Source organism: Aythya fuligula, chromosome 6 (genome assembly GCF_009819795.1).
Source record: "Aythya fuligula isolate bAytFul2 chromosome 6, bAytFul2.pri, whole genome shotgun sequence".
In the NCBI taxonomy this organism is placed as follows: Eukaryota; Metazoa; Chordata; class Aves; order Anseriformes; family Anatidae; genus Aythya; species Aythya fuligula.
In genome coordinates, this window is record NC_045564.1 from 6,572,345 (window position 1) to 6,586,285 (window position 13,941).

General features: G+C 43.3%; 1 protein-coding gene across 23 annotated transcripts in view; it reads left to right on the forward strand.

Moving 5' to 3' along the window:
- The window catches only part of MAP2 (microtubule associated protein 2), a 175,858-nt gene that overhangs the window by 127,102 nt on the left and 34,815 nt on the right, over positions 1-13,941 (forward strand). For all 23 annotated transcript variants that reach the window (XM_032190442.1, XM_032190449.1, XM_032190446.1 and 20 more), the window contains 2 exons: positions 2,591-2,704; positions 5,010-5,087. In XM_032190442.1, coding sequence (XP_032046333.1) covers positions 2,591-2,704; positions 5,010-5,087 — 192 coding nt within the window. The remainder of the gene's footprint in view (positions 1-2,590; positions 2,705-5,009; positions 5,088-13,941) is intronic.

The following is a 13,941-nucleotide window of genomic DNA, read 5'->3' on the forward strand; positions in this document are numbered from 1 at the left end:
TTTAACTGAACCATAAGGAAACTATGAACAGTCTCAATAGCTGCCCTGTGAGGATTTGACTTACCCATCGGATCTGCTATTTATAGTGTCCATTAGTACAGAAATGCCTGTCCCTTCGCAGACATCATGTATAGCAAAAACACTGCTGTTCTGGCGAACTGCCTGTGCCTCCTGTGTCACCCAAAATATCCATCAGCAGAGTGCTCAAAGTGAGCCTTTCTTGATTTTAAAAAGAAAAAAAAAAAAAACACCAACCACAGGCCATTATATTTTTATGTGTGTATTCTGCATGGTCTGAAATGACCATTTTTCAGGAGGCAACCTCGTACCCCAGCAGCTTCTCCCTGATGAACATAACGTTTGTCCCAGGCTAATTAGATCGGGAAGAGAGCTGAGGGGGCCTCGGGGAGCCCACCTGCACCCCAGAAGCACCTTTTGAAGGATGCCCTGTGGAGGGGAGGCTCGTTTCCTCCTGCACCTCCTGCCTGGGGAACGGTGCTGCAGCGTGCCAGCTGTGTGCTGAGGCATGGGAGAGGGCAGAGGCACCTGCAGGAAGAGGAAGGGCCGATCTGCAGGGCACGTTTTCCCCTTTTCTCCTGTGTTCCTTGTGCTTTGCAGTCTGCGGCTGCCTCGCGACACAGGGAATTGCCAGGACCCGCACAGATGGCAAGGGACCGCTTGTGTCCAGTCCCTGTAACAGCCCGGGAGGGGTTGTAGGGTGTCTGTTCCCTGTTCCTCACCGAGAGGTGCCAAGAAGCACCCCCAGCAAGCATTTCAGTGGGAGAAACTCAAAACCCCGACATGAGGTACAGGGCACTAAAAGGCAGCTGGGGAGATTGATGGGCTTTGAACTGACGTGGCTCTTCTTTGGTGCCTCCAACTAGCCACATGCGTGGCTTGATTAAGTTGTTCGGTTCGGTTGTCAATACGTGACAACAAAGTGGAATCTCATTACTTCACTGAGGGCACGTTGTGCACCAAAGGGACAGAGAAGCAGAGCTGCCATGCCCAGCCTCCTGCTGATGCAGACATCCATATTGTGTAGTTCCTTTCCTGAATGTACCCAGCTCCATCTCAAAATCAGTCGAGTTTTCTTCCTTCTATGGGGAAATCTGTGCCAGAACTTCACACCCCTGAGAGCAGGGAAACATCTGATTTCTCATCTGAATTTATCCTTGGCAAGTTTGTGCTCATTTATTCTTGGGCTAACAGTTCTCTAAACCAGCTTATTTTTTCGTTGCTCGGTGGTGGCTCTGACATATTCATCCATCAGCTCTCACTACTGGCTGCAGCCAGTAACGCTGTATTGCGGTCCCTGCCCTCCTGGCGACCAGTCAAGAGGGAAGTGGATTGTGAGATATAAATACCAACAATTATGAATGTTCTTTGCCAGTGGGTTGGTTTTTTAATATCTCATTACGTACTCAGTTTGTGCAAAAGAGAGATTAACGTAGCATGTTGTTTTTAGACAAACACGACCGTGAAAGTCGGGTAACATGCAGTTCTGCTTCCTGGGAGAAAAAAATCAGCTTTTCCAGAGGACAAATGAAGAGGAAGGACTTTACATTAAAAGCACCAAGGAATTCTGCCAGAAAGAAATCACCATTAATCTAACAGGCAGCGTCCCTTGTTAGGATGGTTGCTGTAACATTACATCTAGGGCACTGGTTTAAGTATCTTTTCCCTTCCTTTGCCTGAAGGAAGCAGTGAGGGGCGAGCAGAGAGCTTTTATTTCTGTCCCAGGGGTTGATTAATGGGGGCTCTGTGCACCCGCAGGGTGGAACAACACGGAAGGGTTCCTCACCCCTCCTGGACCTGTTGCACGCTGGTGGTGGTGGGGAGGAGCTGAGCACAGGTCCCTGGCACCTGGCTCTATTAAGCATCCAGGAGCCACGCCAGAGTCCCAGGTCCAGGGCTGCAAACCCATCCGACACTGCAGATGTTACCCACTGCAACCCGTTTGTGTTGAAGAAAGCTTTATGTTGCAGTCCTAAAAGGGGCGAGGAGGACAAAGCATATGTTTGTATCATATTAAAATGTTATTTGGCGCTTCTGTTTCAAGTCCCTCAGCAGCACATCCTTAGATGTGTCTGGGAAGTGCCTTTATTGCCTCTTAACTGCGTGCTGATGGGGAGGAAATATCATCCAGTACACGTGAGAGTGACACTGACTCCATACATTAAATGTCAAGAAATCCCATTACTCAGCAGCCCGTTCTACCCCTGTCTGCAAAACAGTACGTGGGGAAAAAAGTTGCAAGGCGTTTAATAAATAATCACCTTAAAATTTTGCAGTCGCTGCACATTGTCCCTAACAGACATAAGAAAGAGCATTTAATAACAATTTTTTGTGCACCTTGCTGCAAAGGCTAGCGTCCTGGTTTTCATAAATACTCAGCATTTTCCACTGTTTTTTTGGTCCTTCTATTTCATTTTTAATGATTTGCTTATATTTCAGGAAAAAGATCACCTCTTTCAAAATCAAATCAGTCTCTATTTTTTGAGCTAACTTTTGCAATTTAAGAAAAACATTCTAATTAGCATATTTTTCTTGTTTTCTTTTTTCTTTTCTTTTTTTTCTGCTACCACAGAAGAGGTGTCTGCAAGGATAGTACAAGTAGTAACAGCTGAAGCTGTAGCAGTCCTAAAAGGAGAACAGGAAAAAGAAGCCCAGCACAAAGAGCAGCCTGGACCTCTACCTATAGGTAAAACAAGATAAAACGTATTGAAAATATCCTTGTGTCTGCAAATGTTATATGTGTTTTATAAAGAAAAATACAAGCGTGGATTCAAGTAGGTTATAGTCTTGAGTAAAGCAAAGGACTACATAATAGAGTTACCCTTGTTGCCCCAGTTCTTCGTGCCCCTTTGGCTGTCTCATTCACTCTGTGCTCGTAGCAGCAGCTTTCTACCTGGTGTCTGACTGCCAAGCGGAGCAGCTGCAACTGTGGTTTTGTTATCGTTGCGTTTGGTGGGACCAAGCAGTGCTCAGAGCCCCTTTGTGTTCAGCTCTGGGAGAAGAAGGCTGATATCTGAAGAGGCAAAGATTATGGGAGGGGCATGTAAAAAGATGGCAAGGTTTTACTGGTTGGTGGTAGCTGCTCCAGAAGATGGAGGAAGACCACCTCGACAGGAAGCAGAGAGGAAGAGGGCACCATAGAAGGGGATGGGAGAGGGGTTAGTGGTCAGCCGGGTTAGAGAGAGGGAGTGACAGTGGGTGGAAGCAAACGCCAGTGGTCCAGACTGGTGGTGGTACCACTGTCCGTGCTGCTTCCTCGTCCTCCTGCTGGCTCCTTTGTGGAACGTCTCTCCGAAATCCAAGCGTGTATGTATATGAGTAAGTATTCAGCCCTTCATACCTACAGTGCTTCCTCACTGCCAGAGAACTTCCATGGTAGCCCTGAGCATGTACACCAAAGGGCAGAGAAAGGCCATATGCTGTCCTCGGGTAGTAAATGTCTTGCAAGCCTTCCCCTGGGATAAGTTCTGCTGAGCACATGTATGTTGTGATCAAATCAGAATAGCACCTTGTGGTATTTTCCCCACAGGCACTTCACTTTATTTGGTGCAGCAGCTGGACCCTGCTTAGGAATGAATTAAAGTCAATGAGTAATTAAAAATCCTTGTTGTAAATCTGGTTCCCAAGGTCTTCTGCTTCACTGAATTAATTTTGAGCTGGAAGTACAACAGAGATGTGTAGCTTGATAATTTCCTTCTTTACAAATGCTCGATATTATGTGAAAGACCCCAGTTTCACAAAACATTTCATACATATTTAAGTCTTGAGTGCTTCACTGGGGCCTGCATGGAGCAAAATGAGTATTCAGTTACATCTGGTTAGGTAAGAGATTTTAAACATACTGGGAGAAGTACATCTACAGTTAGCAAATGCTGGTGTTGCAGTTTCTGTGGTCGGTCACTAATACATGAATGCAGCTGGAATTGCACTGTAATGAAGACAGAAATACTCTGTCCCTGGACAAGCAAATCTTAAGGATAAGTCACATAGGTCTGTCTTCCAAACCATGTTGACATCAATAGAAAGGAAGCCAGGACAGTTCTTCGAGGGCTTCTGAAATTGCCCTTTCTATGCTTGGGAAGAAGCCCTGCATCATCAACTTTGATCTGCTTGTTGAGGGGTGACATTTGTAACACAGGCTGTAAAACAGACTTGTTACTTTTTTCCCTTTTTATTCTTTTTTTTTCTTTCTTTTTTTTTTTTTTTCTCCAAAACAGGTTAATTCCCAGTAGTGGGTTTGGTTTTAAAGAAAAAAAAAACTCTCAGAATGATTAGTATGAAATCAGATGTGGAGATTATGCTGAGTTCATTTAAGAAGCAGCTTGTTCAGGATTTGTCGTGCTCCTATTGCAATCATTGGAAAAACATCATCTGGTTTCAGCATCTAGCCTTGTGACTGGGAACAAATCTAAAATGTAACCTTAGTGAATCTAAGATTTCACAGCACCTTGCTCAGCTGAATCATTAATAAGTCATGGCTGACATAAGTTCCTTGTGCTGATGTCTTTTGTATTTAGATGAAGAGTATTTGCATGTATTCTGTGATTAACCTTGAACTCATATCAAGAAAAGAAAAACGCTTGCAGAGTGTTTCTTGTTCATGTACTCAAGGTAAACTGAAGAGATTAGTTTCTCACCGTTACAGTTAATCAGCCTGAATTTATAAAATCTCTCCTGCACAGATGCTGTTTTGTTGTTGCTTTGAATAACTGAAGGCTTTTTAAGTGGCAACACTGATCTAAACAATGATTTTGTACTTCATTTCTGTATTGTACTCTGTGACCAGAATTTTGAAAATAATGCCTTTCATCTGGAAAAATAAATCCTTTAAATATAGCTTTAACAATCCAGGTAAAGAAGGGTCTCCTCCTGAAAATCCCTGGTGTACCAGTCCCCATCGACTAATTCTCTCAGCTGGGCAGCACAGGCTATCAAGCATTGATCTCCTGGGAATTAATTGCCATATCTCGTTTTCATTGTTTGATTTGCAGCAGTCGAAGAGTCAGCCAACCTGCCTCCTTCCCCGCCTCCATCACCAGCTTCTGAGCAAACTGGAGCTCTGGAGGAAGGTAAGGGTCTCCCGGACCTTGCAGTATCCAGCTGTCAGCAGAGGGATGAGACATGAGTCTAAAGGAGGGGAAAATCAGAAAATGGTGATACTGCAGCTTCATGTGGAAAGATAAGGCATTCCCCCCAATAACTCCCCATCTGCAAACCAACTGCAATCTGTGGGTGAGGTAGACACATGCACAGAGGTAACTGACAGGCTAAGTACATCCATACTAAACAACAACAACAAAAATGGTGATGATAACTTCTTTATCTGTCACATGCAACATGAGCAAAGATGTCTGCTATCCCAATGTGCTCACCAAAATTGTGATTCAGTATAGGTAATTTTTGTTTTCTTAGGATTTGTTTGGCTTTTTTTTTTTTAAAGTCATTAATTTTGTATTTGGAATCTTAAATGCTTGAAAGTGAGGAGATTCAGAGTTGGATCATTTCGTTGGTCTTCAGCCTGTAATTCATGTTTCAGTGCCTACATGTATTGGGGGTTCTGTATGCAGAGTGTGGAAGTCAAATTCTAGTCTCACAAAGCAAATTTGTACTCTGTTCTGCACTGTGAATATTCAGTTTCAGTAGCCCATGATCTCTGCTTTTTTCCTCCTGTTAAAATCCCCTTCAGCAAAGAACTTAAGCGTTTGCTTAATTTTAAGCAGTTGTCACAATGGTAAGGATATATGGCAGTGCTTTGTTCAGCAGCAAGAGTGCTGTGTCAAGGCCATCAGTGTAAGAGACAGCAATATATCAATACTGAGCCATGTCTTGTCAGTCTGAGGAAAGTATTTGGGTTCAGATTCTGCAGGGGGCTGTCAGCTGAACTCTGCCATGTGAACAGCATTTATGTGTGTCCATTTACTTCCTTCATTTTTTTTCTTTTTTTTTTTTTCAATAAGAGCATGGAAATAATTTATCATCATCTGCTGACCAAACTTCGTTAGTGTTTTAACGCAGAGCTTCTATTAATTTTACTTCATGTGCTAACGTAGTCTGACTCTCAGTTATCAGGGCACTGCAATTCAGCATGTTCAATCCTTGGGTCAGTTTTGAGATAATGCAATTACAGGCTGTGCTAACAACAACATCATTTGGCAGTCCACTGTACTGGAAATACCCAGTGTACGTGGTCAGCAACCAGGATATCAAATTTGATTCATTGAGTGGTTGTTTTTTTTTTGTGTGTGTTTTGAATAAAATACTCTGACAATTCTTGACTTATCACCAAGAAGTAATGGCAATCAAAACTATGAACTGAAAAGGAAGCTAGTAGGGCATTAACAAATGCTTTTAGGATTGTTACCAAGGTTTTCACCGCTGTTTTCTGTTTTTGTACAGTTCACTTGAGTAGTTCAGCATATGCTTTTTTTGATTTTTCCTATTACAATAAGGGGCTTGTTCTTCCGCTTCAGGCAAATGTCAAGGTTCTGCCATTACTCTTAGTTTAGGATCAGCTCTAAGTATTGGCAGTATTATTAGTATTTTAGGATTTTATAATGCAAACATATTGATTAATTGACAGGAGGTTAAAAACTGTCCCCTAGCACGTCTTGCTGCTTAGTACTATGACAAGAAGGTGGCAAAAAGCTATGTAACTTGACTTTATTATCAACTAGCTACAGGGCTGCGGTGTTCCCAGTGTGTGTATGGCTCAGCACATCACTTAACATTGGTGTTTTTCTCCTTCCTTGCATTTAGAGTTAATATAATAGCACTTCAGTTGCTTTTGCCCAAAGTATCAGTGTTGTCAACTTTTAGTGTAGTTAGTAGGCCAGAAGAAACACAAGATCTTGTGTTCTGCTCCGTGTTGGAAGATGTCATCCTTATTTTCTGTGGGTAAGTGGGGCTTTTGCTGACTTGAGGGAGCCAGTCCTGTCATTTTGATTCAGGCAGAGCTCCCATTCAGGAGAGTTTACCTCATCAGGTTTTGACCCAATTTGTACTGTACCTGCTCCAGCCTTCCGTTTCCTATACTGTCTGGCTATCCATCCCCATGCACCTTTACGTTGTCTGTCTATCTTTCTGCTCAATAGCTTACAATTTATGAATTTAACTCAGTTCTAAAGTTGTTGAACAAGAAAAGGCGAGTATTTGGTGTGTGTATCTGTCTCAGCTTACTTCATCCCTCTTCTCTCAGAGAATATTTTCCTAACATGCTTGTCAGTGTGTGTTGCATTGCACTGAATCCAAAAGAGGCTTCCTTCAGTCATAGTCAGAAAGAAATCACTGCTGTAGACATGACAAAGGTGGATGTGGCCAGCCATGCAGCAAACACAAATTAAAAGGAAAAAAAAAGGTAGAAAAGGCAGAGAGGTTTGTGGGTCAAGTGTATTTCATGAGAGAAAGGAGTCAGTGGATGTAGGTTTCTTTCTCTCATTTGGCTGCAGAAAATCATTCAGATGAGCCTGTTCCTTTTTACTGCTGCAGAAGGTAAGATAACTAATTTGCCCTATTGACATTATTTCATTTATTTCACCTACTGTAACATAATTTTGCTCAGGAAATGAAATTTTCCCTAGCGCTGTCTAATCCTTTTATCGGTTGTATCTGCTCATTCAGGGCTGATGCAGTGTTCTCTTGCAAACTTGGCATTTCTTTTTTGCTCTGCACCTTTTGACAATGGTTAGAAATGTCTTCATGTAAAAAATCTTCTAAATGTTACAAGATAGGAGGATGCCTTGAAGGACTGCCTTCCATTTTGAAATAGGTGTTTCAGGGTAAGTTTTCTGTACCAAATAAGAGCACTGCAAATTGAAAGGAGCCAAGTGTCCTAAAAAAAAAATCCATTTACAGTAAAAATTATTCCATGAAAGGCTTTTTGAAAAGATACCTGGAAGCTCAAGCTGAATTGGCCTTTGTGAGAAGTGATTTTAATCTTGGTCTTTAGAATACACTGGGAATTTTTCCCACACTTTGACATGGAAACTATTAGAAGGGACTACAGCAGCAAAGGAATTTTCTTGTTGCAGAGATGAAAGCATGGACTTCTTTAAAGAATGAATTGTCATGTTAATGAAATTATCTGCAGTAAGTTTGCAAATATCTTTATTGAAAGTGATAAACGATGTAGATGTGTGGTAGACACAGACATAATAGCTCCAGCTAGACTTTGCACTCCTAATGATTTTGGCCCATCACATTTCTGTGCATTGAGCATCTTTACTGTTGTCAGTTGCTGTAATGTAAAGGAGCAGAGGCAGGGCTTGGTTGTTTTTGTGTGCTTTTTTCCTCCCCACATCCCATGCAGAAGCAATTTCCAGCCCTGTTTGCATCAATATAGAGAAGTCCTGGACTTCCATCTTCATTCTTGGTGCATTTTACTTCTGAAGAGTCCCTGGATAAATATGACCTACAGCTGGAAGGAGAGCCTCCCCTTTTCCAGTTGCACCTCCATCTCCATAATGCACCGCCTCCTCCTTCCCTCTTCTACTTCTTACCTCTTCAACCTCTCTTCTTTCCTCCACCATGTACCAGTTCCAGCAGAAGAGATGGCAAGTGCATCCCCCTGCTTTCTGCTCTTGCTCACAGTGATGCATAAACTAGCGTGAGGGCACCCTGCACAGAAGTGGGAGTTGTAGTCTTGAATGTTCTCAGGTCTAGGAGGGAGCTGACTTCTGGTCTGTCACACGCTGAGACACAGCTTCACCCTCTGGAACAAGCCTTTTGCAAACAGTGAGCCACCTCAAATCTGTCCCTGAATTTTATAGAAGCTTATATAGAGAAGAAATCTGCAGGTTTTGCATTGCAGGTGGATTAAATGTGACGATGCTTCGCTGCAACCTTATTGCTCACTCATAAGTACTAGGAAAAAGGCAGGGAGCTCAGGTTCAGGCCTGTGTTTAGCATCTCCTATTTCAGTGCTCTGCAGAGCTGCCTGCTCAGCAGAGGCAGGTGATGGCTTATCTTTCCACACCTAGCTTTTAAACATGCATCAACCACCGAATCTGCGGTTTAGATTCCACTACAAGGGCAAAGCCTCTAAATTATCCGTAGTTGAAGGCGCTCTTTGTCCCCTGAAAGAAATTGTGAAAATAATTCTCTTAAGTTCTGTGGGCAGTATTTGTGTATGTGCACAGGTGTGCGTAGCATACATTCATCGCTGGCCCACCTCAGGGCTGTCACAGATTCTTAAATGTGGATAATCATCCTTTGGCAGCGTGATGAGACGTGTTGGAGCTTCTAATATTACATTTGATGAATATACATTAATTTTTCTGCATTGGTTGAGCCTAACTGGGTTGAAGTTACAGCATCCTTTTCCAGGGCAGAAGAAGCAGATGTCATTACATTACAGGACACTTGCTGCCACGTTGCTGCAGAAAGCAGAGGGTGCCTTTTTATTTAAGGATACAGGTGTTGTCTTGTTATGGTGTGCTCTAGAAAGAAACTTGAAACTTACCTTTGTATGCCAGGAAGAAGCGCAGAGCTCCTATAGATGGAATTGGTTTGGTCACAATATGCAATCTGGTGATACAGATGGATAAAAATCACCTTCCAAGGCTTGGGTAATGGTAGTAACAGCAGCAGTCATGAGCTTTCTTGGTTCAGGGTCTCACAGAGATGTGGTTAATGTCGGTTATACTGTCTGTGTTAGAGCTTTGCTTTCTGACTCGGTGTTTTGGATCTGAGAGGAAGGTTTTGGAAGCTCTTTAAGTTGTAATTGCTTGGAGAAAGGCCAGGGACACTGAGCATGGGCTCCTTGCAGCTAGTAGGAAATCCAGAGGGTTAGCAGCAGCAGCTGCTACAGGCACCGAGGAGTTACAGAGAAGGGACTTTAAATGTATTTTCTCTAGGATTAGAAGTTTTTAGTTTTTCATGGCTCAGTTAGTAGTCTGAGAGCTCCTTAGCTTGCACAAGCTCTCAGGTCTCCCCTTCAGGTGTGTATGGGTCAGATGGCAGGCCAGTCACTTTAATCGTGCTCTATTTTTTTCTTTGTCTTAGAAAAACAAACCCAAGCTCCCCCTCGCTGTAGCTGTCAGTAGCTGGTGTAGTCCTGAAATGATTAAGTGATTATTTGTGATGCTGCAGTGACGGGTGAATAAAGCTGTCATTCTGAAGTATTGGCAAACTCAGAGGTGGGAGCTAGTTCACCAACAGAAACATGACACAACAGCATTAAATGCAGGACTAACAGAGTGCTGTGAGCAGCTCTGCATGGCCTTTTTCAGGAAAAAAGGTAGCTAGCAACTAGAGGAAGGGTTGTTTGTTTGTGTTTTTTTTTTTTTTTCTTTGTTTACATGATACTTAGTTGTAGAAAAAGGAAAGAAGTAAGTTTGAAATACATAAAAATGAGAAATAAGATTGTCACTGACAAAAAGCAAACCACTTTCAATTAAAGGACTTTTTTTTTCGTTTACATCTTCAAGTACCTCACCCGATGACCACAAAGGATACAAGTGTGTCAGGACACTTCAGAAGTTTCAAAAACAGTCACTCCAGCTGTAAAACACATACGATTCTCGATGCAAGTTGTGGTTTGCGTACAATATATATTCCTCTAAATGCTGAGTGAATAGTCTTGAAATGCATTTATTGCAGTAGCTGGTTTCCAGTGTTCAGGAGGTGCCACAGACAGCCCCCGTGTTACAATGCACTGCCCATGCCTCCATCCGGCATCAGTTTGCAGCTTGCCTGGTTCCATCCACTCTGCAGTACGATGCAGTGGCTAGTGTCGCTAGTGCATGCGTCCATCCTGTCTTGTCTTGTCTCTGTCTGTCTGTCTGTCCTGCAGTTTTTGTCTGTGTGTGTCTATTTGTAGATGAAGGGGCGGAGGATAAGGTGGGACCGCTACGCCACTGCCCCGGCTGCGGGCCCACTGCCAGCAGGGAGTGGCGTAAACGCCTGGCCCCCTCCATCTCAGTGTCTGTGCCTGATGATGAGCCCTACAATTCGGATGAGGAGTACTATGAACACCCTTTGTTCAGCTCGGAGTGGACTGGCTCTAGTACACGTCCCAGTGCCACAGTGAAGAGCACAGAGGTCTTGTTGGGCCATGATGAAGGTGAACTGAGCATGGTCCCATGTTGTTCCTCTTCCCCTCTCCCCACCTGCCATCCATTCCATTATGTATGTGCCTGGGGTTGCAGCTTTCTGGGGAGGGAAGATGTGTGCTCTCCCCACACGGAAATGATGCCCCTCCAGAGTCCCTCCGTCTCAAAGCAGAGCTGCAGCATGAGCCATGAATGCAGCTTTGGGGTCAGTGGAAGCACGGTCCCTGCTCAAACAGGGCTCTCAGGCCTGGCTAGAGCAGATGCAAGAGGAGCAGCTAGGTAGAAGCAGCATACGCTCATTTCTTCTGTGCCAGAGAACCACTGCCAGGATCAGTGTGCAGAATAGGCCAAAAGATTGTTACTGGAGGTAAGGCAGCTGAGTTGGTAACACAATGGGAACACCTCATGTCTACACCAGAGTTAGTAGTGGGAGATCTTTACTTCTCCACTGGGCAAAGGAAAACAACATTTTCCCCAGTACACGCTGGTGACTAAAGGCAGTGCTGGGTCATGTTTGATCTCTGGGTATTTTGTGGCTGCGCCCAGTAAAACTCTGTCAACTGACTGCAACCAAGGCAGACATTTTAAGAACTTCACTCTTACTGTGTTTCTGTACCCCCTCTGTCTATGGCCCGAGCACATCAGGAAGTATTATTTTAGCTGTGGGGGTTACATAAAAGTCAAATGTTTTTTGAGGGATCAAGGGAGAATCTATTTCAGTGACTAGCAGGAATTCTGGCTTCTTCTCCAAGCAAAATGAATCATGTTTCATCACACAGCATTTGATTAACTCAATCCTGGGACACAGGAGGTTAAGTTAAAAACAGTACTGAATTCTGCAGGGATTTGTGCCTCGGGAAGGTAGAGGTGTGTGACTCAAAGAGCTCAGTGGGGCATTTCGAGAAAACCAGGGTTGTCCAGAGTTAACAGGGTAACGTAGCCCAGCACTGCAGCAGCACCGGAATGAGATCAGTGCTAATAACTGCAGGTTGTTTGTGTCAGGATGGCTGCCTGAAGCTGGGGGAGGCAGAAAATGGCAGGAGAGGCCTTGCTAGAGCTGGGTGCCTATATCTGTAATGAAAACTTTCCTGCACTGTTTAGCTCTGGAGCAGCATCCATTTCAGTCATATGCCTCCATGTCTAGTGAAATTGGAAAAAAAGGAAATAAATTGGTTTATCAGTGAAAAGGTAGGCATTATAAATCCCCCCTCACTTGCTGCCTGTGCATAAGCAGTCTGTTTGGCACAAGAGAGTCTGCTGCCCAAAGGGAGTCTCTGTAGGATTCCTTCATTAAGGCACCAACAGCTTACTGCCGTACCATGGAAGAACAGGATATGATTCAGTCGGTAGAAATGAGGTAAATATGTTTTCAGGAGAAAAATACTATTGGAATACTGAATACTTAATCTAAGTATTGACCTGCTCGGAGCAGGTGCAGGGGAACATAAGAAGGATGTCCAGCTCCGACCAGCAGCCTGCCCAGGCAGTTAGCTGACAGCAGCCAGCAGCATTTGCTTGGAGAAAACCACAGGGGCAGTGCAGTCATGTAACGATGCTTTCCCCAAGGATGCACTGAGATTCCAGTTTGCAGCTTGGAGATGATGTCTTTTTTCCAGTTTCTGAGCTCAGGCAAACTTTTAATATCCATAGCAGTGTTTATGCGTGTTCAGTTGTTTGCCTCGGTAGACGTGTGCTTATCCCTTCTAGAAAACATTCTCATCTGCAGCTATTGCCAGGGCTTTTACGACAACTGCAATGAAGTCCACTTACTTCATGCAAGTTCTTTCTCAATGTTTCTTTTCTTTTTAGTGTCTATATTCTCAAAATGTTTATCTGATGAGCTGTAATAATGCTGAGAGAATCACAATGTTCTCTTTGCATTGGTATTCAAGATGGGATTAATCTCTCCTGATCCTGACCATTTCAGAGCTCTGTACCTCGTGTAATAACTTGCCAAAATGGGTATCTAACATAGCTAAGATGATTTGCCCTCTGAAGGCTTTTTCTTCCTTAGAGGAAACCTAGACAGTTGTTTGCACTGGATGCCTAAACTTTAGACATTTCAAGCTATGTATGCAGAGCTTTCAGCTAATAAAAAAAAAAAAAAAAAAAAAAAAAAAAAAAAAAGGAAGAGAATTATTCCTGCTTTGCTGAGTAATTAGTTATCATCACGTGGCACTGAGTGAAGTAACTGCCATAAAAATGAGATAAAATGAGAGGCTTTATTTATTTATTTTTAACTGAAGGGAATGAATACAACTACATAAAATTGGACAAAGAGAAGTAAAGCAAGTTACTTGAGCAGGGGCCTCTTGTAGCTGGATACCTGCTGTTGTGCTAGGCTGCTTTTACAGTCTGCCTTTGAGTAAATATCCCTGTGACACTCAGGCATTGCTTCAGTTCTGATTCTGAATCTTTTGGCTTCTATGCCTTTAAGATACTCGTTCTCAGTCCGATTCGACAAAATCCTTAAACATGGGACGTCCTTAAAAACCCAGAGAGGTCATCAGGTTGACTTCAGATTGGCTGGTGGTCAGCTGCTTAAAGATTTTGCTGAATCAAATGTTTCACACTTAATACTACTTTCCAGTCAGAGGGGACACCAACGGAGTAGGGTAATATTGGTCTGAATAGCAATGGCAAGACTTCAGCACAGAAAGGAGACTTTCTGTCATGGCGAGAGTAGAATAAAGACCACTGTTGGCACTAGTATACTGATCCTAACAGCCTGTGGGCCGAGTAATGTGTTTCAGAAATTCAGATGAACAAATAGTTATATTGCACTCACTGATTTCTCTAATTTAATTGGTGATGAGGAGCCTGGGGGCTAATGAGGGAGACAGAAAAGCAAACGAAGAGTCCTTGTGTTAAACCT